At 44.7% G+C, this 26,985-nt stretch overlaps 1 protein-coding gene across 1 annotated transcript in view; it reads left to right on the top strand.

The window, feature by feature from the left end:
* GABRA4 (gamma-aminobutyric acid type A receptor subunit alpha4) overlaps positions 1-26,985 on the top strand; it is a 63,822-nt gene that overhangs the window by 829 nt on the left and 36,008 nt on the right. The window contains exon 2 of the mRNA XM_083458321.1: positions 27-145. Coding sequence (XP_083314447.1) covers positions 27-145 — 119 coding nt within the window. The remainder of the gene's footprint in view (positions 1-26; positions 146-26,985) is intronic.

Below are 26,985 nucleotides of genomic sequence, written 5' to 3'. Positions count from 1 at the left end.
GTGCTTCTACCTCCACTCCCTTGTAGCCTCACCGTGCTCCCGGGACAGCTCAAAAAGGAGGAGAAATTATGGCCGGAGAATTTCACGCGCATCCTGGACCGTCTCCTGGATGGTTATGACAACAGGCTGCGTCCTGGATTTGGGGGTATGGTTACTGTGTACGGTCCCTGCTGTCTGTGCTGAGTCTGCCTGTGTGTCTTGTCTGTGGGGGAAATTCGCCTAGGTATGCTTCTGTGCCTTTCCAAACCAAAACAAAAACAAAGTAATGATGATGGTTGATTTTCTCTTGTTGTGCGCCTTCCACAAACCGCGTTGAACCCGTTTCCCTCCTCCAGCTCTGCTATATCTGATCACTTGGATGGGGAAGGGGGGGGAAGAAAAGGGAGGGAGAGCCTTCTGATTCTTTACATCCCCCCCCCCTACAAAAAAAAAGAGAGCCACATTCCAGATTGTGGCACCCAAAGCTGCTCCTTCGATGCTTAGAAACGCCACAGCCACCCACTGGTTCTAGCACAGCTGCTCAGACCAGTTTCCTGGGTCCTGTTTTGGATTTCGGGCGGCAGCTTGTCAATCAAAATTCCGCTACATGCTTAACATGAGTAGGGAGGAAGTTTGGTCTCCTCCTCTGAGTTCATATCCTTGGCGATCCAGCAGTGGCAAGGCGGCGCTGGGGAACATTCCTCCCTGCCAGTTTCGGCTACCTCCTCTCCCCTGCCCCTCTCTGATTCCACCACATTAAGCAGAGAAAACAGGGATTTAGCAGCTGGGCCCCCATTCCTCCCCACCCCCCGCCCAACCTCATCTGCAGATTGTGTACATGGTGGTAGGAGAGAAGTTGAGAGTTGGTTGCCTGGATCCTACCACTTTGGGGGCAGCAATCGCTTGGCATTCTGTCAAAGGAGAGCAAATGCAGCTGCTGCTTCTGATTAAAAACACACCCGCACACTCAGGCAGTGAGGCTATGGGAGGTTTTTTTGGTTTTTTAAAAAGAAATCTTGCACCTGCATCTGATGATCTTGGCAACAACGTTCACATCGAAAGCCCCATCCTTTGCAGGCGGTAGCAGCAGAAAGTGGAACGCCCCCTTCTTTAGCTCGCATTTATGCCCCCTCAAATTTTTTAGCTCTCGTCCAATACATGGGGACCTCCAGATTTTGTAGCAGCCGCTCATCCTGGCTTTGCTTAATTGCTGCCCTCGCCGCTGCGTTAATTATACTTGTTCATTTTTCTGATTTAGCAGGTTGGGTGGCTGAACTTTGAGTCAACCCATGGCCAGATTTGTGGGTTGGATTTGTGACATAGGAGGTGCAAAAAGTCCCACAGGATCAAGTAACACTCCGCCTCCCCTGTGCTTCCATGACAAAGTGTTGAGGGCTGGCTGCAGCGCTTCCTTGTTTCTGGAAACGGGCATGTGTCAAAATGTAGGATGAGGCGATGGAGTTATTTCGGAGGCTACTATGCAACCAGCACTGAGCAAAGACTTTGCTGAGGCTTGTTCTGTGAAAACATTGTGCTTCTTTCTTTAAGTGCTTAGTTTAGACATGTGATACACCTACGCTGGCATCTATGCCGGTAATTTCCAGATATGCTGTTACCCAGTGCAGTCATAATGGGAAGCAACTTGGCACTATCAGTTCCTGCTTATTTTAGACATCTTTTCAGTAGAGTTGGGCTGCTCTGAGGTCTGTTGAAGAACACGAAGCATAGATGAAGTTAACCTTATGACACTCAACCAGCGACACGATGGTTTTCTTGTCTCTTTTATACATTTCTGTCCAGCGTGCATGCGCAGATATTGTCTGATCAGAAATCACATAGATGTTTTGCATGTGTTTTTGTGAGATGATAGCTTTTACTTGATCCACTTTGGTTGGCATAAGGTTCTGGAAACTTTTGAGTTACAATAGAAAACTTTACCAAGATGATTAAAGGCAGCCAATTTTTTCTAGCTCAGCTCCAAAGAACCGTGGCCCAAGTTAGACATAAAGAGAGCTTTTGGATTTGTGGTTCATGAACAGCAGCTCTCCATGTCACATGGCAAAGTCCTTTTGAGGGAGATTATGAAAGTGGTTTGTGATACTGGATGCAGGACTAGTCTGAGATATTTTGCTGCCTGAATCCAAGGACAATAAGATGACCAGACTGGTAGCTGGATCTTATTTCCAACACTGGCGATGGGGCATTATGCTTCCATAGAGAGCAACAGACTAGCTGAGGGAGTGCAGGCCAGGTCAGGCCTCAAACACATCTCTGCCCCCCAGCAACTTGCTGCCACTCCCTGGCTCTCATGATTGGATACCCGAGGAAGCTGCCCCACACTGTCCAATGGTAGGGCCAGTCCTGATGGCATAGGAGACTACAATTCAAAGGGATGGGGAGGAATCAAAAAGTATACTGGACCCAACTGCTTAGGCACAGTATGAACTTATGCATGTTGTTCAAAACTAAGTCTCACTATAATCAGTGGGGGTTGCTGTCAAGTAAGTGAGTTTAAGACCGCAACCCTAAAACTGTTCTTTTGCCTATATGTGGAACAAAATCAGACAACTACATGTAATGTTTAGAATATTTTCTCTCATCCCAACTATTTAATTGCTTCAAACATGCGTGTTTGCTTCTTGAATAGCACACATGGGGCTTAAAGAGTTTAAGGTCTTTGAGTTATATGATGTTCTACTGACCCAAGAACTCAAAGGAATTGCTTCCTGCTAGTCTGTCCCCCGGCCACGTATCTTAAAAATGTTTAGAAGGCTAAAAATGGTGTACACACACAGTTAAGTCCAGTCGCACCAGAAGCGGTTTAGTCATGCTGGCCACATGACCCGGAAAGCTGTCTGAGGACAAACGCCGGCTCCCTTGGCCTGAAAGCAGAGATGAATGCTGCACCCCAAAGTCAAATTCAACTAGACTTAACCATCCAGAGGTCCTTTACACACACACACACAAACACACACACACTCAAAATGATAACTTTTTTGTCTCTAAAGTGAAGCAAACATTTGCATTAATAAGCAACTAGAGTCCCTACATGACTGAGAATCAGCTCCAGAAGTGTTGAATGAACAGATGTATCAGCTTCTGGCTCCACAATGATGTGTCCCACAAACCATAGCTGGCCTGCTAAAATGCATGATCTCATCTATTTTACATCTTGTGCAGATTTCATAGTCACCTGAGAAAGAGGCTGTTAATCTTTCTGGAATAAATGCCAATTTTAGGGTCCCATAAATGATTATATGTCACATTATCTATCTGAGGCACATAAAGTCATATAATTGAGAGGTACCCTCAGGGGCCATTTAATGGTTGGAGAGTCAGTGGTTCAGATAAATAGGAGTATTGCTACACAGGATTCACACTGAGATGACTCTAGATTGGGGTGGGATTCCTGTGACAAGAAGATTGCACACATGACGGTCTGCCTAATTTCCAAGTAGGGCAGCCATCACCAACAACATAAAGAAACAGAGTAAATGGATAACATAAAAATAGTTATAAAGGGCAGAGATTCGCATATAATTTTCATGGGCTGATAGAGTCCATTTTAGAAATAATTGCTATAATTTAAATACATCTCACCAGAGTGGAGAAGACTGTGACCAGGTGACTTGTCTACTTGCTCATCTTGTCTCCTAATGATAACTGCTGATGAACAAGTTCTGCCTTCACTTAAGTATATATTTAAATTGGGTCACACTGGGCAGCAGGAGTGCCATCTTGAATAAAATATTGGAGTGGCAGGTAAGGCCCACCCCACATAATCAATCACAGGACGCGATGCACGCACACCAATTGAATGGCAATGTCCATCAACTTTGGGGGCCGCCCCGCCCCCCTCAAAATTTTTATTGGGTGGTGGGCAAAGGGACCTTAGCTCCTAGGAGTTGTCTCCTATGCAGAGGAAGGTGCTTCCATATAGAGGAATGCTCTCTGTAAAGTATGGCGTATGGGTGTTCTCTGTCAAAATCCCAATGCAAGCAATTTGTTCAAACCTGTGGGAAGAGTGACCTGTTCCTCACCGGTGACCTACTAGCAGTGGCGTAGCGTGGGTTGTCAGCACCCGGGGCAAGGCAAGTAATTTGCGCCCCCCCCGCTGCACAGTCCCTCCCCCAGATAGTCCCTCGCTCTCTCTCCGCACCGCACCGCACGCCTGGCACCCTCCCCTCCACAGTGGGCGGTGACCCGGCGGCTCGGATCGGATTCGCACAGCCAGCACTGCAGTGAGAGAGAGAGAGAGTGAGCCAGGTAGGGGCAGAGAGCTGCGAGTGCGAGCGTGCCCCCCCCGATGTTGTGCCCGGTGCGGCCGGCCCCCCCTGCACCCCCCACACTACGCCACTGCCTACTAGGCATGGGGTGGAGGAGGGCTGGCAGAAAGAGAGAAAAGCAGGTGGCAGAGGGGGGGGGAGGGGGTGATTTGATCCATTTTCAGTTCCTAACCCTACCCACTGCTGGCTTTGTCCCCACCCACAGCTGGCTTGCAGCCCCTGAAAGATAAAAAGGTAAAGGTAAAAGACCCCTGACAGTTAAGTCCAGTCGCAGACGACTCTGGGGTTGTGGGGCTCATCTCGCTTTACAGGCCGAGGGAGCCGGCGTTTGTCCGCAGACAGTTTTCCCGGGTCATGTGACCAGCATGACTAAGCCGCTTCTGGCACAATGGAACACCGAAACCAGAGCAGCAAATGGAAACACCGTTTACCTTCCCACCACAGTGGTACCAATTTATCTACTCGCACTGGTATGCTTTCGAACTGCTATGTAGGTTGGCAGGAGCTGGGACCAAGCAACGGGAGCTCACCCCGTCGCAGGGATTCAAACTGCCAACCTTCTGATCGGCAAGCCCAAGAGGCACAGTGGTTTAGACCGCAGCGCCACCCGCACCCCAGAAAGATGGTGACCCTTAAAAGGAGAAAAGGTTGTCCACCCTGGTCCAACATGGGGCAGATAGTGGATATTTGGGCTGCTTCAACAATTACAGTTATAGGTTTACACCTTAAGGAGAAATGTGTGTAAATGATACAAGCATGTGTTTGGAAACACTTTGTCTAGTACAGGTATGTCCGCTTGAGAGGCGAAGGTGCATGTTTGATGGCAAGCCCGGGTTATAACACTATCCCTGTACTCTGTAGGCTTGGTAGGCCCTACTCCAAGGGACTTACAACCTCAAAAGAGACCCAAGCGGAACAGCAGAGGCAGAGGAAGGAAATTTAGGTAGGGTAAACAGGAGAAGGATGCAGTGGCGTAGCGTGGGGGGTGCAGGGGGGGCCGGCCGCACCGGGCGCAACATCTGGGGGTTAGGGTTAGGGGGTGCAAATCCACGGGTTAGGGGGCGCAAATTACTTGCCTTGCCCCGGGAGCTGACAATCCACGCTACGCCACTGGAAGGATGTGCAATTATTTCAAGTGCATGTACTTATTTTAGCTACATGTGACTGACAATGCAATCCTAGGCCCGTCTCCTTGAAAGTCAGTCCCACTAAGCCTTATTGCCGGCCGGGTGTGCACAGGACTGCAGTCTTAGATGCAGTATTGGGTATTGTGAATAGGGGTTTGTTCCAAAGGCTTTGCAGAAAAAGAAGAGCTTTGAGGAGGGATCTGGAGGAAGTGAAGGTAGTTGGCTTCCTAGGTGCATGCTAGGAGTGGATCCTAGGCAGCCAGGGAGAAAAGATGGAGGAGTTTCAGGGAGCATTTGGATAGCTAAGGGTGGTGAAGCTGGATAAGTGAAGGTTTGTTGGGATACAAGCGCAGAGAGATGAGGACTCTAAAGGTAAGAACAAGACACTTGTGCAAAATCTCATGACGAACAGGAAGCCAAAGCAGGAATTTAAGGATGGGCTTTATATGATCTTGAGTGATGAGGAAGGTGGAAAGTTTTGATAGCAGAATCATGGATGGACATAATGGACCAAGATGAAACAGTGGAAGACCACTTCAGGTGTGGAATGGGGCAGCTGATTCTTGTTGAATGAAGATCCAGCAGCAGACCTGGGGTTGCTGCCATGTAAATGAATGAAGCAACCTTGTAAACTAGGAATGTTGGAGAACGACCATGCATAAGATAGGGTTTACTTTGTGTTCACATTTGGAATGGAAGGAAAATTTAATGAAAGCCCTAGAAAGAAAACCTTTGAAATCCAAGTTGGGTGCTGGGCCATTTTTGTTGCTTCTTTGTCCAAACTCAAAAAGATGAACAGTTTTTAAAGCTCCTAAGAAGCAGATTGAATAAAAGACTCTGATTTGGGGAGATAGTATCTAGCCTTGTATTGTCCATTTTTGTGGTAAAGGTACCTTTCTGCTGAACTAGAAAGAACTCATATTATGATTTAATCGTGATTGTATGGCAGTGTGCAAAGGTTTGTTTCTTTGACATAACTCAGAATAGCAGCAGCTGATTAATCATTAAAATATTCTTTTTCTTCTTCGTTTTTTTCTTTTTTGCTGACAAACTTTTATGCCAAAAGTGTTTCACTTTTTTCTTTTCTTTTTTTTTGGAAACCATGTAATTCACCAATGAACACATAAGTAAACAAATGTCAGAGAGCATGGCAAGATTCAATGAGAAGAGAACATTTAATGTTAAAGTTGTGTTCCAGGTTGACAAGCAATGGAATATTTAATGTTCCTGCTGAATCATGTTCTCCAGCACATTTAGCTCTAGTTAAATTCTGTACGGATTTCGCAGGAGCTGGGTTGACATGTCACAGATTCTGTGAAAGCACCTGTGTGGCAGTTGTTATTATTCATAAAAACACAGAATCATAGAATTGTAGAGGGTACCCAAGGGTCATCTAGTCCAACGCCCTGCAATGCAGAAATCTCAGCTAAAGCATCCATGACAGATGGCCATCCAACCTCAGTTTAGAAGCCTCTGCTTAAACCTTCTTTTTAGTTTCATTTCAACCTTTTATTTAGTGTTAAGGGAGGGGTAGTATCTCTTGTTGGGGACACATTGTGCTCCTTCTGGGGGAGTTTGCCCACCTTTGGTCCACACCCTGCACTCAGCTTTCACCTGTGACTCCTAGAAGCTGCCAGCATGTGACCATGGCCACACCCAATATCAAGAAGAACACTTATCTGCAAGGGCTTAAGACCTAAAGGTGAAAGCACTTTCTTGAGGGGGCTGGGAGAGACTACCAGTGAGGCAACTTTTCCACGCCCCATCTCTCTCTCTCTCTCTCTCTTTCTCTCTCTCTCCAACATTATACCTCTATCATACTTCTGCCTGTGTCCATTTAGCTTAGTTTTAATCTCAACCCTAAAGGTAAAGGGACCCCTGACTGTTAGGTCCAGTCGCGGACGACTCTGGGGTTGTGGTGCTCATCTTGCTTTATTGGCCAAGGGAGCCGGTGTACAGCTTCCTGGTCATGTGGCCAGCATGACTAAGCCACTTCTGGCGAACCAGAGCAGCGCACGGAAACGCCATTTACCTTCCCGCCGGAGCGATACCTATTTATCTACTTGCACTTTGACGGGCTTTCGAACTTCTAGGTTGGCAGGAGCAGGGATTGAGCAACAGGCGCTCACCCCGTTGCGGGGATTCGAACTGCCGACCTTCTGATCGGCAAGTCCTAGGCTCTGTGGTTTAACCCACAGTGCCACCTGCATCCTAACCCTGATTAAAAGTGCACTGGCATGAAAAATGTAGAGGCTGAAACAGAATGGGTTGACTTCTGCTGATAAACACCTTGGGTAGGATCCGGCCAAATTTTAAGTCACATGGATTTCCTGCTGAAATTAATGGGCCTTAAATGTGTCAGCTTGGCTGGGCTGTGCCCCTTGTGAATTATAAATAAAATCCGACCGGTTTATTACAACAAATCATCATGTAACATTCTGCTTTCTAGGTTAGAGCAGAATGACGTGTAAGCGTCTGCTGAAGCCTGGATGTTTTCCAAACTCCCCACCCCCCCAACCCGATAAATATTTCCTTATCAGTAATTTTGTCATACAGCTTTCCTCGAATGTGGAGATACTGTTGGCTTTCTGTTGATTTCCTAAAGATGGCATGTACCCAGATTCAAAGAAATCTGAAACCATCTTGGCTTCAGTAGAGATTTCATCAATTGCAACATTGCCTTAGACTCTCAAAATTAGTCCTTGTCAGTACACTGCTTAGCATTTGTAGGGTAAAAGGCTGAAAAAATGAGTAGGAAGTGCCATCAGCTTGCTCATCTAGAGAAGGGGATTTGTACCACCCTGCTTTTTAAAAGTGGGCGTATGAATGGTTCTAACAGCCATCAGCCCAGCCCCCAGGCACTCTGAGTTCCAGCCACCCCTGGTTATCCACCCTCTGCTTCTTCTAGGAGTTCATACCCAAAAGAGGTATTTTAACCGGAAAACATAGAGAGACAGAGGCATTAAAAGACAGTCAATACAGAAAAGAAACCAGATGATAAAAAAACTCCTAACTTCTCTTTCGACTCTTCATTGATAATAATTTGCTGGGCTTGAACTTATAATTTTGGAAGTAAGAATGTCCATTCAGTTACAACAGGATTGGAACCATGATAGGTATTCTCTTCTCCAATCCTCTCTCCATCCCCCCTCTCTTCCTCCATGCTTTAGAGGTGAATTTTACTTCAAATCTCTTGATCAGCCAGACCAATGGGTTGGGCTTTGTGTGCCCAGCCACAGACTCCTCACCCCCCTGGGAGCCAAGGCCAGGAAAAACAAGACACAACGCAGTAGGATTAAAATTAGGCCACAACTTTATTAAATTTCAGATGTAGGAAACCTTGGCTTAGGCATTTCACGGTTATCCCTCTCAGCCCCCAATTGGGGACTGAGGCTGGGCAAGAGCGAGGGCGAGGCAGGAAATATGGGGGAGACTGCAAAATGGATGTTTACGCAGCTGCCCCCTCCAGTTCTGCGAGTTTGACCATACACTGAGCACTCGTGGCCAGTGACTCCCTGCGAAAACCCCTCTAACGGGGCCCTGCTAACAGCACTGCACGAGGGGTGCGTAACCATGCTACCCCTCCATTCCGTTGATGGACTAAAGAATACCACCCAAGGCCTAAAATCACCAAAGTTGTGACAATTGCTATGGGGAAGGCAAAACCTGCAGAATCTGGGAAACAAAATCTGGGAAACAGCAACCATCGTGCGACTGCAGCAATGCCCACGGACCTGAAAAGGAAAAGGTTAACCTGCAACAACCTTAAAACAGTTAGAGAGGGTGGGTGATAAGGGATGCGGGTGGCGTTGTGGGTTAAACCACAGAGCCTAGGACTTGCCAATCAGAAGGTCGGCGGTTCGAATTCCCATGACAGGGTGAGCTCCTGTTGCTCGGTCCCTGCTCCTGCCAACTTAGCAGTTCGAAAGCACCTCAAAGTGCAAGTAGATAAATAGGTACCGCTCCGGCGGGAAGGTAAACAGTGTTCCCATGCACTGCTCTGGTGCGCCAGAAGCGGCTTAGTCATGCTGGCCACATGACCCGGAAGCTGTATGCCAGCTCCCTTGGCCAATAAAGTGAGATGAGTGCCGCAACCCCAGAGTCGGCCAGGGGTCCCTTTACCTTTACCTTTGGTGGTCAAGGTGAGCAGTCATTACTGTTACTTGAAGTGACCAGCCATTGTGCAAGTTAACTTTGAAGATGGACCTTCCTTCTCTATTGTTAAAAGGGAAATGAAGCAGGAAAAGAGTCATTGTCTCTCACGACATAGATATTCCTTAAAGATCACCAATTATTCACCTGGCAGGAAGTGTATTGTGATGGAATGGGCATTGAGTGTAAGACAGCTCTCGAACCACTCTTTGTCTGCTTTTTTGGCGTAGGTGACTCACCCACGCCAAACAAAAAGTGGTTCGAGAGCTGTCTTACACTCAATAACCAGCACTTTGGACCAGCTTTTAATTTATAGCTAGACAGGATCTGAAAATGTAACTAAATTGTGTTTTCTCCGCGCTGTTACCTGAAATATTTTTGTAATGTTGATGGTGATTGGGATTTTCATGCTGTTGTGCAATTACAGTTCTACTATAGTTGGATACCTGTTTGGACATCTGGAGGGCTTTTATCGACTTATAAGTACAATCTTGGATGGAAGTACTGCTTGATATTGTATTATCAATGTGAGTTGACAGTGTTTATTGGCACTGTGTATTTTTCTTTCCTTTTTTAATATCATGTTTTCTTGGTCTTTTCCCCCTCAAGAATTTTTTGTCCAAGAGTTTGGAATCTGTGATTTTCAGGATACCAAGGAGGGATTTAGGCTTGTGTTTAAAGCTATGCTTAAGGAAAAAAACTATTGGATAACTAGCCAGAATATAAGCTGATGCAGGCCATATGATAAAGATAAATTCACGTGACTCCTGTAAAACGTTGTCAATCATAGCTTCTGATCTCAGTAAGAAAGGAATTCAATTTGCTGTAGGTTTCTTTCAGAAACATACATAATTTCTGGCTTCTCCTTCAACTGTATATGTTATAAATGACTTATATAATAACGTGAAACAAATGCCAGTCACGAAGCATGACTAGTTTGGTAATTTAAAGGGGGGGGGGGAATAAGAATTTGAGACTTGATGTGAGATATTAAAAAAAACTATGTTTCATATTTAATTATCAATATTTGATAGCCTATATTTTGTAACCGCATACCACTTGCTATTTTATGTTTGTAATCTGCTAGCTGCTGTTCCTTAATAGTCGACAATTTATCACTCAATAGTAATTGTTTAAAATCAGCATTGGCTTGTGCTAAAAGGAGTCACATTGGTTCTTTGCAACATCTGGAACAAACTCATTTATATCAGTCCTTCATTACAACACTTTACTGAAATACAGAAACATGGTCCTGGTTTGTACATCACAGTAAGCCATGCCAATCCCTGCATGCTTTGATCCTTCCCACTGGTGTGTGGGAGAAACAAACCATGATCCCTGGCTTAGCATCATAATTTGTTTCTTTCCAATCAAACCTAAATCTGTAGCCAGAGTTTGCTCTTGATTTATTCTTCAGGGTTTGTCTGGAGTGAAACAAATTACGATACCCAGTCTGAAGGTAACATTAAGCCAGGGATTTGGGTTTGTTGCTTCTGCACACAAGGCAGGTGAGATCTGTACATTCACAGCAAATCGTTAACTCTGGTTAACCGTGGGAAACAATATTTATTGGCCACCAGCTATATTTCACCCAGTATTAAGGAAATGGTTGTATTTAGAAAAAAAGAGAGAAGAAGAGATAAAAGGAAATACTTCTTGTCATCAAAATCTTTGGCTTAACAATGTTGCTTTGGAAGAAGTTGTTATCTTGGTTTGCCTCAAATATCTATCTATCTATCTATCTATCTATCTATCTATCTATCTATCTATCATCTATCTATCATCTATTTATCCATCATCTATCTATCTATCTATCTATCTATCTATCTATCTATCTATCTATCATCTATCTATCTATCTATCTATCTATCTATCATCTATCTATCTATCATCTATCTATCTATCATCTATCTATCTATACACACACACACATATATATGTATATGGCATATTTCACTGAGACAATTTAGGATGATGCACAGCACTTGTTCATTAGCAGAAAACCTGACACTACCTTATTCCAACGTGCAAAAGCAAGTCAGACTCTTGCCAACTACATTATATGATCATGAAGTATAGCTGTAAGTTAGAAAGCATGAGTCCCACTCAAATAATTTAAGTGGAATAGTTTGCTGATAGATTCCTGCCAATGGGTTAATCTTTCCTTGCATGGAAGACGATACTGTGTCCTCACATGGTTGATTCTGTGCCTGGTGCAGGGACCTGCAGAAATAGCTCCGTTTATGGAGCCTTCCCCTGCTAGCTCCCCCTAGTTAAGAATTGGGGGAAATGGAGCTGTCCATCTCCTGCTGATCTTCTGTATTCGCAAGGCTTTGGAATAACCTTTCAGCACCTTGGACAAGGCACGCATACAGACTGTCCGAAAGAGCTTTATTTATCTCTATCTCTTTGATTTAGGAGGGCATTTGTGAATAATGAACTTATGCATTGTGAACTTCGAATTTTCTTTTTCAACTGACTGCAGGATTTACAGCCTCTATGTATTTTTTTTAATAAAAAAAACATTTTATTGTATTTCGGCTATCATGCTAGCAGCAGTTTGATACATCAGTGATGCTTTATTATCTTTAATTCTAAAACACTCTGAGCTTCTCATCATGAATGTACAGGGGGAATATGAATCTGGGAAACAAGCAAAATGCCCCAAAGTCTTCAGGATTTGCCATATATTTGGAGTTGGGAGAGCCAAGACAGATGAGGCAATAACAAAGCTCTTCATGAATTAACACGCTAAAGTGTCTATTTTAATATATTAGCTCATTTTCAGATTGCTCACAAAGTGAGAAAAAGTTCTTTAATAGTTTCTCAGACCCTGTGTTTGCTTTGGAGTAGGAGCGGTCATTAAAGTCAGTGGGAGTTGAACCCACCAATTTTTGCTTTGGGGGGGGGGGACGACGACTCATATTTATAGGCTCCATGTGCACAGATGTATTGCTTGGTCCTTGAAAGCCTGGCGTCTCAGCAGTAATTCACTGATCAGCCATATCTCTACCTTAGAAGCAGGGGAGGGCTATAGTTCAGTGGCAAAGCAACTGTGTTACATGCAGAACAACTGGGATAGACCCCTGCCTGAAATATTGGAGAACTACAGCTATTCAGTCTAGAGTAGATGATATTGAGTTAGATAGACCATTGGGTTGACTTGGTATAGGGCAGCTTCCTATTTTCTTAAGGGCCTTAAACCACAGCTGTTCAAATTTACCATGTCACTGTTAACTTTCAGAATGTAATTCTTTGGTTCCTGGATGGGCATCCCAGGGGTCATAGCATTCTGCTGATCTTCCTCCCCATAAACCGAGAGAGGGGTTTGCTGGTGGGGCATGAGTCTGCTCGTAGTTTCCCCAATGCATTCCTGAATGAAAGGGAGGGCTATAAAAAGCCCAGCAAGACTTGGTGGTTCTGCCATCTTCAATTTTCTCTCTCTCACCCCCTTTGGATTATGTTTGCGTGAGGTGCTCAATTCCTTCTCCATAGCTGAGACATGCCACCATCTCAAAACTGATGGCTAACAAAATCAATAAGCTCTCAGTAAGGAAAACAATTGTCAGCCAACTATCTTGGGCCAATCTCCCTAACCGAAGGAAGGCCAGTCCTTAGTAATGGCAGAAAGAAGCAGAAACGTCAGGGTTATTATTGTAACAAAAAGTGCAGTGAGCAATTCAGAAAAATGTACCCAACACTTCAGAAATGGATTTGTGAGGAGCAAATGGGGTAGCCATTTTGTGGCCGTGGGCTATATCAATTTAGGCCTCTGACCTTGTTTCTCACTACAGTGGTACCGCAGGTTACATACGCTTGAGGTTACATACGCTTCAGACTCCGCTAACCCAGAAATAGTGCTTCAGGTTAAGAACTTTGCTTCAGGATGAGAACAGAAATCGTGCTCCGGCGGCACAGCGGCAGCAGGAGGCCCCATTAACTAATGTGGTGCTTCAGGTTAAGAACAGTTTCAGGTTAAGTACAGACCTCCGGAGCGAATTAAGTACTTAACCTGAGGTACCACTGTATTTATTGGTTGTTCAAGCTCATAGTAAACCAGTGTTATAATTACACCTGCTTATTTGGCTCCATACATTACCCATTGCTCAGTTCTAGAAAGGCTACCAAATCACTGCATAGTACCACTTCTTGTGCTGTATCCATACTTCCCAATGCTTTCCCCAAAGGATGGAAAACTTGTGGCCTTTCAGGTGATATTGGACCCCAGTTCCCCTCAGATTCCTACACATGAGTATGAGTCTGGCAGAGACACATGCCGGACTGGCATGTTCTCTCCCTCCTGGTCGTTCGTTCAGGAGATTCAAAATCTTTCTCCAGCCCGAACATTACAGCGACTGATGCCTTAGAGGCATCAGTACACGTCAGGAACAGCAGAGTATAGTCAGCCAGTGTACAGACTCAGTAGCCCAACATTTTGGCTAAACTACGTTTCTTTACATATACACACTCGGAGCATCGTAACTCAGCTCCTTCCTCTTCAGCATCAGACAGCAAAGAGAAAGAACAAAGGACAATTGTCCTACATCACAGAAACACAGTAATACAAACATCCTGTCTCTGTCACTTCCCACAACGTGGAATGAAAACATACACCATCATGTGATATAACCAATCCCATGACTGCGACACGGGGAAAGAATCCTAACAGGTCAGTGCTAGGGAAGATGGGAATTGGAGTTTATCAACTTTTGGAGGGACACAGGTTCCATATCCCTGTCCTACTGTCATACCAAAAGTTTCACCTGAGCTGTCAATTTACTAGACAAGCCACTATCCCCTTGAGTACAACCTTCTACAATATGATGATGATGATGGTGGTGATGATGATGATGATACAGATCAACCTTCTGGGGTTGTTGTAAGAACTACGAAGACGTTGCATGCAATGCACTTTGCCCACTTGAAGTTTGATATATACATGCCAAGAGTGATTATGGATTGGTTATTCTATAACTATAATTAGTTTTTTTATGGTTTATTTAAGTGTTAAGTGTTCTCAGGTTGGATTTGGTGGCTGTTCCTCACAGATACTGATTAAAGGATGTAGCCCTGACACGACTTACAAGTTTGCCTTCTCTTCAATGGGATTTGCAAGCTTGTAAGTATTACCCAGATGGTCGCCTTAATCTTTAACATGCCATTTTAATTGTTACTAATTTAATGCAACAGCATAGCTTATCCACTCCCACTTATCACTAGAGTTTGCTGTTCTTTCAGAAGGAAATAATCAGGGGGACTGCAGTGATGCTTATAGCCACACACACAAAGCGCTCAGTAATTTCTAAGTGAAGGATTTGGGACAAAAAAAGGATGGGGGACTGATACATGAAAGCAACCTTAACAAGAAAAGCTGAATGTGCACTTTAAAGCACACTCAGTGCACTTTTAAAGCACATGGCTCCCCCACCCCAAATCTTGGGAAACGTAGTTTGTTAAGGGTGCTGGGAATTGCAGTTCTGTAAGGGGGAGGGGTAGACTAGGGACACGGGTGGCGCTGTGGGTTAAACCACTGAGCCTAGGGCTTGCCGCTCAGAAGGTCGGTGGTTCGAATCGCCGCAACGGGGTGAGCTCCCGTTGCTCGGTCCCTGCTCCTGCCAACCTAGCAGTTTGAAAGCACGTCAAAGTGCAAGTAGATAAATAGGTACCGCTCTGGCGGGAAGGTAAACGGCGTTTCTGTGTGCTGCTGCGGCTTAGTCATTGCTGGCCACATGACCCGGAAGCTGCACGCTGGCTCCCTCAGCCAGTAAAGCGAGATGAGCGCCGCAACCCCAGAGTCGGCCACGACTGGACCTAATGGTCAGGGGTTCCTTTACCTTTACCTAGGGGGTAGACTACAGTTCCCAGCATTCTTTGGGGAAAGTAATGCATGTTGGATATACTTTAAGTGTATGGTGTGGAGAAGGCAAAAAGGATGTGGATTTAGCCCTGCTTTACCAGAGAAACCTACTTAGCCAATGAGCACAATGAGCACACACTTCACCTGCCAGGGAACGATCCCTTCCCTGGCTACATTTGACACCCACACGATCCCTTGTGATAAGTAGGAAAGAAAACTGGAGAAAAATGATACACAGTGAAATTCTGTTTGTGTTTACTCAGAAGCAGAAATGTTTTCTCTAGAGAACACTCTGGCGTTTTTAGCGGAACTCACATTGTGGTATGCCTAGGATTGCTAAGCCCCATTGAACACAACAGAGCTTCCTTCTGAGTAGGCATGCATAGGATTGCACTGAACAGAGGACGAATGCCAAAATATAGCTGTCCTTTGTCAACAACAAACTGTCACTGTTTTCTGTGTTGAATATATACTATATGGTAATTTATGGACCCAATAGGTATTTGCACATGTTGCCATGCAACCAGTCCACACAGATATATATAAATGAGCAAACCAGTGATATTTTAGGGAGCAGGCTAGCAGGCAGGGCCCATTACTTACGTACATCACAGGAGCCTACACAACACAAAACACTGTTGCCTTATGTAGCTTTTATTTTATTCGTTTTTATCTTATATTTTGGAAATGTACATCCACGTTTTTCCCCTTTAATTGTTTGGGGGGGTCCCCAAGAGAGTGGGGCCCTAAGCTACAGCTTGTTTAGCTTATACGTAAATCCGGCACTGAAATCCGTATCTCATAGGAGCAATCTAGGTGTTAGGTGCAAATGAGCCTAACCAAGCCTCTGTGTTCTTTTATTTGAAAATGAAAAACATTTTTGGAAAGGGCCAAGTCTGGGTGGAGGGGTGCTTATCCTATTTTCTGCTGACTGGTATTCAGTTCCACTTAACTCCCTGCTCCCTGCTTTTCCCCTCTGTGGCTTTGCAAGCTTCTTGGGCTCCTGTAGCAGTGGGCGGAGCTTGGGACCATAGCTGTCAACTTACAGATTTGAAAATAAGGGACCAGCCGCCTCAAAAATAAGGGATCAGCAGCCAAAATAAGGGATTTTTTGGGCACAGCTAGGTTCAGCTTCTAAGTCCCTCCGAGCCAAAGGCAGAAAGCCCAGCCAGCAGCCAAACGAAGCCTCAAGCTTCTTATATATTTATTATTTTGGAGATAGTTGGTAAGTCATTATTGTGTGCACTGGGAGTTTTGCCCCCAGTCCTGATCTGTAATATGGGTTTAAATATACTGACCTACCTTGAAGGCTTCTTTTAACCATTACTGTGATGATTATACACGGAGTGCTCTGACAGCTCAGAGAAAATGTAATAATTATAATACTCCAAAGAACTTCACCCTTTGGAAAACGTGACTGCATTTACCCTGGATCAAAAGACATTTCTCTGCAGGAGTTCTAACCCTTTTTTTTGTTTATTAAAAAATATATGATTTGATCTTAAGTTCCTTCTCCAGTAACCAGACAGATAATTGCAGCAGGGGTGTGTACGTGGGTGCAGTTAATCATAAATATAATGAGGGTTGGTTCAGGAGCTTGTGAACTGGGAAGCGACTATATCATTTGATGCTGATTGTTTTAAACTTTTAAAAATGTTGTATTTTGAATTGCTGTCACTCGCTCTGGGATGTTAGAATGAAGAATGGGTAATAATAATAATAATAATAATAATACTTGTTAAAAAGGTAAAGGGACCCCTGACCATTAGGTCAAGTTGTGACCGACTCTTGGGTTGCAGCACTCATCTCAATTTATTGGCCGAGGGAGCCGGTGTACAGCTTCCGGGTCATGCGGCCAGCATGACTAAGCCGCTTCTGGCGAACCAGAGCAGCGCACGGAAACGCCATTTACCTTCCCGCCAGAGCGGTACCTATTTATCTCCTTGCACTTTGTGCTTTCGAACCGCTAGGTTGGCAGGAGCAGGGACCAAGCAATGGGAGCTCACCCCGTTGCGGGGATTTGAACCACCAACCTTCTGATCGGCAAGTCCTAGGCTCTGTGGTTTAACCCACAGCACCACCCGAATCCTTTAATAATACTTGCTAGTGCTTGCAAAATGTTTTGTGTGTGCTATTCATCACCTGATGAAGCCTCTAGCCCACCTTTGACCCAGTCATATTTTTACCTGCCCTATAGCTAATGTCATATATGACATGTAGTCACCAACATGTAGTCCTTTTGGACCCAGAAGAGGGTGGAACTGTAGAAGGAATGGGGGTGGAGCAGAAGGGGTATAATGGGGTGGGGCGCACTTATATGCACTCCGTCAATGTGGGGGGGGGGGCTGGGAATGGAACCCCCATGTGAAATCCTCCCCACCTGTATTCAGTGCAAGCTTTCACTTAAGCCTTAGTAGCCAGCCTGTCGGAAAACAAGAGAAAAATTGGAAATGCAAAGAATGTGGTTTTCTACGATTCTTCGGAGATAATTTTCATACAACAAGTGTTCCAAGAAGCCATCCGTATAATTGGCTTCATACTTTTGTTATAAACTTATTCTGCTTACCTGGAAAACAAAATTGTCAGTGTCATTTAAGCCATGAAGTGAGGCTGATGGGTTTTCCAGGCAGCTGTCCAAATGGCAAAACTGGATGACTCAGATGACTGCTAAGAAGATATGGGCCTAGTATTTACCTATACATTGTCTTTCTTGATTTCTTTCCCAGGTTGGTAGTGACTGAAGTTATTACCATCTGTCTACTGCTCAGTGACCTTGGCAAAATTAGATGGTATTCTTAGCACTGTCCCCAGTGGACAGGTGTCCTGCTCGCGAAATTGGCCCCAGTTGATACCTTGTTGGCATCTTTAGCTGATAGGCTGAGTGTTGAATAACAGTGAAAAGCAAATTACCTCATAATTTCTTCAAATGACCTTCTTTGAATCAGGAAGATGTCATCGATGTGGTTGCAATCTTCAGTATATCTCCCCTACAGGAATGTTTTCAAACTTCTTTTCCTCTGGGGATGCTTTCTATGTAGACATCATATTTTTTTGTTTATTGAGGTGTCCCAGCACATACCTATTGTGTAACCTCTGCATGTGGTGGCCAATGAGTTGCTTTACAGATGAACTCCCATCAGCCAATGGTCAGGGATTGTAGTCGAACAACATCTGCAATCCAACTCCATGCTGGCTATCCTTGTTTCACGGGATTCTGGACAGGTCTTTGAGCACAGTCTCAGCTTGCGAGGGGAACTTGGCAGAGAGGTTGATATTTGCCTTTCCATCATATTAAACACCACACACTTGCCTGAGACTACTCACTGCAGAAAAGAAAAACCAATAATGGCATACAAACCTTAAGAGGAGGTTTCTTATGACCTCCCTCCCTAAGGAACATGCAGGGCCACACAGCTTCAAAACCATACCAAGAAAGTAGATCTATTTGGTACTGCATAAACTACTCAGCAGCAGGGCTACAGAGCTTCTGTGATTCTGAAGAACTGCCGCATACAGTTTGACCTGCTGAGAACTGCAGTTGTCTTTTTAAAAAATGCACAACCAAATTTCTAGGTAGTGTGGCTACAGATATATCGGCTTGAACGTGTGTGGAGAAACCATTTCAAGTCTATTATTGCAGCTACGCAGACTAAAACATCATTTTTTTCTGTGAGTAGGGTGTACAGTTATACAAAACGAGCAGCAAATATACGCTGACTTCATAGTTTTGTGGCTGTGGTGAACATTTGCTCTTCTAGTTGCATGTGTGTGTGTGTAGGTTAGTTCCTTTTGTATACAGTGGTACCTCGGGTTACATACGCTTCAGGTTACATACGCTTCAGGTTACAGACTCCGCTAACCCAGAAATAGTGCTTCAGGTTAAGTACTTTGCTTCAAGATGAGAACAGAAATCGTGCTCCGGCGGTGCAGCAGCAGCAGCAGGAGGCCCCATTAGCTAAAGTGGTGCTTCAGGTTAAGAACAGTTTCAGGTTAAGTACGGACCTCTGGAACGAATTGAGTACTTAACCCGAGGTACCACTGTATAAACCATGCTCAAATCGATGCACAGGTTGAAAATCCCATAGAAACACTAACAGCAAACTGAAAGATAAAAAACTAAAAAAAGGGGAGATCGGAGAGCACCATACTTACACCCTAAATAGTTGGGACCAAAATACTTCCAGGAATAGAAGTGGCTTCATTAGGGCAAACGAGGTATTGACTCACCAATTTCAGTGTACCCTCAGTAAGCCCCAGGCTGCCTCGTTTCTCACATGCAACCAGTCAGAGGGTGGCTCTGCCTGTGATTGGCTGTGGTGCCACCCACTGGAATTTGCTGCCAAGGAGTGTGGTGGAGTCTCCTTCTTTGGAGGTCTTTAAGCAGAGGCTTGACAACCATATGCCAGGAGTGCTCTGATGGTGTTTCCTGCTTGGCAGGGGGTTGGACTCGATGGCCCTTGTGGTCTATTCCAACTCTATGATTCTATTCTATGATTCTATGACCTTTCTGCCTCCCATCCTGCCAGCCCAAATGGGCACCGGTCATCACTAGCGCCAACTCTATGAGCCTGTCTGCCCACACAGAACTTTTGAGGAGCTCTGCTTGATTCCCCAGTGTGGTGTAGTGGTTAAGAGTGGTAGTCTCATAATCTGGGGAACCGGGTTCGCGTCTCCGCTCCTCCACATGCAGCTGCTGGGTGACCTTGGGCCAGTCACACTTCTCTGAAGTCTCTCAGCCCCACTCACCTCACAGAGTGTTTGTTGTGGGGGAGGAAGGGAAAGGAGAATGTTAGCCGCTTTGAGACTCTTTTGGGTAGTGATAAAGCGGGATATCTAATCCAAACTCCTCCTCCTCCTCCTCCTCCTCCTCCTCCTCCTCTTCTTCTTCTTCTTCTTTCCCCCCATTTGTCTGCCATACATGTTGTTGGGAGGGATTCAGGAAAAGGCCGTCTCTGTGGCAGCACCCAATTGATAGCACTCTCTTTCCCAAGAGAGCTGTTTGTGTTGGTTTTTTGCACAAAGTGAATTTTGTATGTTTGTGCGTGCTGGCAGGCCTTTCCGGTTACTGAATGCTAAAAATTTATCTTTTTTTCTTTTTAAAAAACTTGCTCTTTCTGTAAGCTTGCATCTCTGTATGTGTGTGCTATAAATAAAAATTATTAATCCTTATGGCTTATGTGTGTGGTACGGAAGCTGTACTACCCAGGACAGGATGGGGTTGTGCAGGGTTGTTAAGGCAGCAGAGAGCATTGTTGGCTGCCCACTCTCCACCTTAGAGCAGATTTATGCCACAAGGTGCCATAGGAAGGCACTGGACATAGTTAAAGATCCATCGCATCCTGGTCACTGTCTCTTCGAGCTCTTGCCATTGGGACGGAGATACAGGACGATGAAGACAAGAACGAGCCGTCTTAAGAACAGCTTCTTCTCCAGAGTGATCTCGGCTCTGAATGGGAAGCCCCGACTTTGAAAGTCAACTAATCTCCCTTGCTGTATCATACTGTATTGTTTAATTGGTGTTTTTATGGAGCAGTCAAGTGATTTTGTTGTCCCCGAAGGGGGCAATGACAATAAAGATTTATTATTATTATTATTATTATTATTATTATTATTAAATTCTGATGGTGTTCACCACCCTGGGCATCCTGGAGACGAACTGGGGAAGCAGGATATAAATATTTTTGTGTGCATTAAATGCATTATGAAAAAAAGAATAAGTACCATACCATCTTAGAGAAGTCCCGACTTTGTGCCTAGCGCCAGTAATGGGACATGGTCCAAGGTCACATTCAAAGAATTATAAATGCTAAGTGTTACTTAGTGCTTTCAAGTGTTCAAAGAGATTCAGATAGGTTATATAATCCTTACGCATCACTAGGCGACACCAGTTCTTCAAGAACAGGAAGCAGCATATTAGAGATGCTCCGTAAGGTGCGCAGGACAAAGGCTCTTGCGGGCTTTCAAGGCAGCCCCTTGAACTGGGCTGAGAAACTAACGAGGAGCTTGTGCAGGCCAAGAAGACTTGGAATACTAATGAATTGGAAGTCTGTTGCTGCTCTTGAGCAACCAGCCTAGATATCTGAGTAGGAGAGGGAGAAATGCAACTGCCCCCCCCCCCGTTAGCCCACCTATAAAAGCATTTTATATTCATAAATATTTATTATCAATTTAAAGGCGTGATTTGCTGGGAAGTTACAGATCTGCCTGCTCCAAATGTGCTTTCCCACACCGAAACAGTCCCTCTTCTGTTCTGTTCCCAGTTTGCCTGTTATCATCTCAGCTGAAACTGAGTGGCACAGAGTTAGGCTCAGCAGCCGACGTGAGATGGGGGGTGGGGCAGCCACTGGACACTCTCCCTGTCTGATGTGAAACTGAGTAATAATTGGATTTTGCACTCAGTTGCTTTCCATTCTTTGGAATGTTTCTTCCTCTGAACGGTGATTCATACTTGACAGTGCCCATTGCAGTGTGTGTAAAGCTCCCCTACTATTTAGCTGACATTAAAAATGCTCACCACGGAATCTATAAATAGTTCCTAGAAGGCAAACGGGGATTTTTTTTAGAAGGTCCACCAAGGAGCAGCTTTTAATTTTCTCCAACCCAGCATTAGCTTGCTCTTGTGTAATAACTGTATACCTTAGCATCAGAATGTTCAGCTGTACTGTGAGCAGATGTTTTTCTTTTCAATGTGGTAATAAAACAATTTCCCTCAGTAGCACCTTGTTGTGCCACGTTGCCTGGGTATGTTAAGTTCTAAACCAAAATAAATTTAGGTATTAAGGATAAGCAGGTCCTGGCTGGCATTTCATGTTTGTGTCTTACACTTCAGCACGCAAGCTGGCACCCAGGGTGTTCTGTACTGTCTGAAATGGTGTTAAATTAGTCTTTGAATTCCTAAACATTTCCCTCACTACTTTTGGTCTCACACTTCAGAGTATGTTTACTCCTTTAGGATTAGCTTGAGGTTCAGTTAGTAGATCTTACTATGGATGTTTTCTATTGCTGGTTGTTTACGTGTTGCATGCACTGGGTGGTTCAAAGTATATTATTATTTAATTTTCATAGTGCTTTTATGACACATGAAATTCCAGAGAACAACACATTAAAAAAGAGAGAGCAGATCTCTGCCAAAAAGAACTAACAATCAGTAGTGCAGGAAGCAGAGGGAGGGAAGCAATAGAAGGAATGTGGGCTTTAAAAAAATGTATCTATAAAGGCTTTAATCAGTGTTTTTTCAGTTGATGTGCACTGGAGCGCAGTTCCGGCACCTCTGTGCCAGGCGCCATTGTGGGCCAGCGCTCCCCACCCACTTCTTGCCTTTACATACTTCTGAGAAGCTCAAAACGGACATTTCAAGTCAAAATACAAGTCTACACTTTGTTAAGTTCTATGACTCCATCTTGAGGGACGCAGGTGGCGCTGTGGGTTAAACCGCAGAGCCTAGGACTTGCCGATCAGAAGGTCACGGTTTGAATCCCCGCGACGGGGTGAGCTCCCATTGCTCGGTCCCTGCTCCTGCCAACCTAGCAGTTCAAAAGCACACCAGTGCAAGTAGATAAATAGGTACCGCTCCGGTGGGAAGGTAAACGGCGTTTCCGTGCGATGCTCTGGTTCGCCAGAAGTGGCTTAGTCTTGCTGGCCACATGACCCAGAAACCAATAAAGCGAGATGAGCGCCGCAACCCCAGAGTCGGTCACAACTGGACCTAATGGTCAGGGGTCCCTTTACCTTTACCTTAAGACTCCACCTAGCTCCTAGCCACATTTGGTCAAGCTATGGGGTGGAGCCAATTCGTATTTCCTTTTCTTCATTCTGCCTCCTGTGTAGCAGCGGTGAGTTTTAAGCTTTCCAGCCAGGCCTCTACAATTGCACATGTCTTCTTCTTTTTCTTTGGCGATCACTTGTAGCCGAGAAAGATTGTCTTCCATAAACACGGTTTTAACAATGAGTCCATAAGTGACTTTGGAGGCCAATTCTGGATCCACACATCCTTCCACAGTGGGGACTTAAGTTTCTGGGCGGGAGTTGATCATGGTGAGGGTTTGCCAAGCGTGCCTTCCTCTTAGCACGTTTCTTCCTTTTGTCCTGAGTTTGAGCATCTTCAAAGTCTACGACACCTTTGGTAAAGGCTGTTCTCTAATTGGAGCACTCACAGGCCAGTGTTTCCCAGTTGCCGGTGTTTAGATAAATTTTAAAGATTTGTCTTGAGAAAGTCTTTAAACCTCTTTTGTTGACCACCAGCATTACGCTTTCCATTTTTAAGTTCGGAATAGAGTAGTTGCTTTGGAAGACGATAATCAGGCATGCGAACAACACGAGCCGTCCAACAAAGTTGATGTTGAAGAATCATTGCTTCGACACTGGTGATCTTTGCTTCTTCCAGTACACTAGCATTAGTGTGCCTGTCTTCCCAAGTGATATGAATTTTTTTCCAGAGACACCATTGATGGAATCTTTCGAGGAGTTGGTGATGGCATTTACAAGTGGTCCGTGTTTCACAAGCATACAGTAAGGCTGGTAGTACAATAGCTTTGTAAACAAGCATTTTGATTTCCCTGAGAATGTCCTGGTGCTCAAACACTCTGTGCTTCAGTTGGGAGAAAGCTGCACTTGCTGAGCTCAGGCAATGCTGAATTTCGTAATCAGTGTTGGCCCTTGTGGCAAGATAACTGCCCAGGTAGGAAAAGTGATTGACACTCTCCAACGTTACACCATTGAGTTGGATTTGTGGCACTGCAGAGGGGTTGTTTTGTCCTTGTTGGTGCCACACTTCGGGTTTTTTTGGATGTTGAATGATAGGCTTCTGTGAAGATATTTAGAATGGTTTGGAAGTCATCCTCTGAGTGTGCACACACTACATTGTCATCAGCATATTGAAGCTCTAAGATGGAAGTTATGGTAACTTACTCTTTGTTTCCAGCCTACTCAAGTTAAAGAGCTTTCCATCTGTTGATATATGATTTCTGCCCTGGTGGGGAGTTTCCTTTTGACAATGTGTAGGATCACGGCAATGAAAACAATTATTAGAGTTGGGGCTATAACGCAACCCTGCTTAACACTTGCTCCCACTGTGAGTGGGTCACTTTGAGAGCCATTGTTATCTGCAGTTGTTTCTATCATATTATCATGGAGGAGCTGAAGGATATTCACAAATTTATCTGGGCAGCCGATTTTCAGAAGGACAGTCCACAGGGCATTACGATTTAGTGTCAAAGGCCTTAGCCAGGTTGATAAATGCCATATAAAGGGGATGGTTTTGCTCTCTGCATTTTTCTTGAATCTGTCAAGCAGTGAAAATCATGTCCACTGTCCCCCTAGAAAGTCAAAAACCATTTTGGGATTCAGGAAGGATAGCCTCAGATATAGTTAGGAGGTGGTTTGCTAAGATCCTTACAAGAATTTTGCAGGCCGCAGTTAATAAAGAGGTGCCTCTATAGTTTCCGCAATCTATTCTCTCACCTTTTTTAAAAAAAGGTTGATAATTTTGGCATTCCTATAGTCTTCTGGGATCTCCTCTCTCTCCCAGATTTTTTCGATGAGCTTGTGAAGTTGTTGTGTCAGATCATTTCTGCCCACTTTGAAGAATTCGGCAGGTATCCCATCAGGTCCGCTGGCTTTGAATCAAACAAAAGCAATCCGTTGGATTTCCAATGACAGTTGAAGCATTAGTTCTGTGTGCTTTGGCATGTTAGCTTGACCACTGATACAAGATCTTCAGGTGTGTAAAAGAGAACCCAGCAATGCAAAAGCTTTACACACATGGAAGCAAATGCCCCACAATAAGCAATAAGTTTACGACAAGGACATCCAAGCCAGATGTAGAGTGAGTCCAAAATGGCCTTGCAGGTGAAGTAGGGAGGCCTGGCAAGCCTAATTTTGCCCATAGGCCAGAGGTTTGTCAACCCTGTGCTAAGCGAATAAAGTCATGTTCAGAAAAGCTGTCATTCCAACAGGAAGATGTGGGGACTTTCAGGAGTTGATTTCAAGCAGCTGCACAATCTTGATGACTTATGAATTAAAAATGGAAAGTCAGAAAAAAGAGATAGAAGGTGAAGACTTTTGAACTAGAAAATTGCAGGAGCTGATTGAGGTGACTGTGATCTGAACATAGCTTGTATATTGCTGCTTTGTTGGGAAAAGCTTCTAGTGATTCCTGCATTCATCTTCTTCCGAACTGAACTCTTAGGTGTAATTTACAAACTGTGAAGTGAGGTAATTTTACATGCTTTTGTTCTGTGTTCAGTTAGCAGCTTGAAACCTCCATATCGGGCCAATGGGAAATAATAATTTCACTTTTCTCATTGCTTATGCTTCCTTTCTGCATTTTGACACTAAGTGACATTTGCGCACACAACAATGTTAGGCACAAGGCACAATGCGCTTTACCTTTCAACAAAATCTTCACAATGTTGTCACATTGTGCCTGCTAGGCTGCAAGAGTTGTTTAAAAGAGCCCAATAAACTCAACAGCCTGGAAGTTTGAAGGCTTCAAAATATATGGAACGTCTTCCTCTTTGGTATAGCCAAAGAGAATAACAATTAGGGACGAATCAACAATGAAACTAACGAAGCTTAAGCTTCAGGGGCCCTAATCCTGGTGGGGGCCCAGAAGCGACTTTAGTCCACACTGCGACCCAATTAGAGTCACACGACTCAATCTGAATTGTATATATTTGTTGTATATATTTCAACCATCCCAAAGTTTGAGAGTCAGTAGAACAGATGTTGTAAAGGTGTGCTGATCTGTCGTGGAACAAGCCCATTGCAGAAGATAATAGTGGCTACCCAGACCCAAAGCTGTCAACTTACAGATTTGAAAATAAGGGACCAGCAGCCTCGAAAATAAGGGACCAGCAGCCAAAATAAGGGATTTTCCAAACACAGGCATGTTCAACTTCTGAGCCCCTCCAAGCCAAAGGCAGAAAGCCCAGCCAGCAGCCAAACGAAGCCTCAAGCGGTGGTTCCCACAGCGCAGCAACCCGGCAAAGGGGATGCAGCAAGGAAAACCACCGTCACCTCTCCGCTGGGAAGCCCTGAGCAAAGGCGAGTCCCCAGGCAATGCGGCCGATTTGATCGGCACAAGGCATGCAAGTTCCACCTCCCCAGTCGTTCTTAGACTCCTTATTGGGTGAGCAACGCAGCCAAGCAACACAGTTGGATCCTCCCTCCTCCCTGGCCGGCAGGGAGGGAGGGAGAGGAGCTGCTTCTTTTGAAACCCAGGAAATTTAAGGGACATCATCAATAAGGGACAGCAGTGGGACACAGCGCTGGGATAAGGGACTTTCCCACCAAATAAGGGACGGTTGACAGCTATGCCCAGACCTCATTGCTGGTTGTGAAAGGGCTTCCATGATGGTTCAAGCTTCAGGGCCCCCAAAATGTAGGTCCATCACTGATAGCATTGAGATTCCTGCATTAGACATTTATGTTGTGAACTGCCCTGAATCTATGAATGAAGGGGTGTGTGTGTATGCTAACTAACTAACTAACTAACCAAGCAAATAAAAAAATAAAAAATTAATATTGTATATGCCTGAGGTCTTTTTTAAGATACACAGTTTTGCAGCAGAACCCATCTATATTA

Source organism: Podarcis tiliguerta (assembly GCF_965153285.1).
Source record: "Podarcis tiliguerta genome assembly, chromosome: 9".
NCBI lineage: Eukaryota > Metazoa > Chordata > Lepidosauria > Squamata > Lacertidae > Podarcis > Podarcis tiliguerta.
The sequence above is the reverse complement of the archived record's forward strand: the minus strand, read 5'-3'. Positions and strand labels throughout refer to the sequence as shown.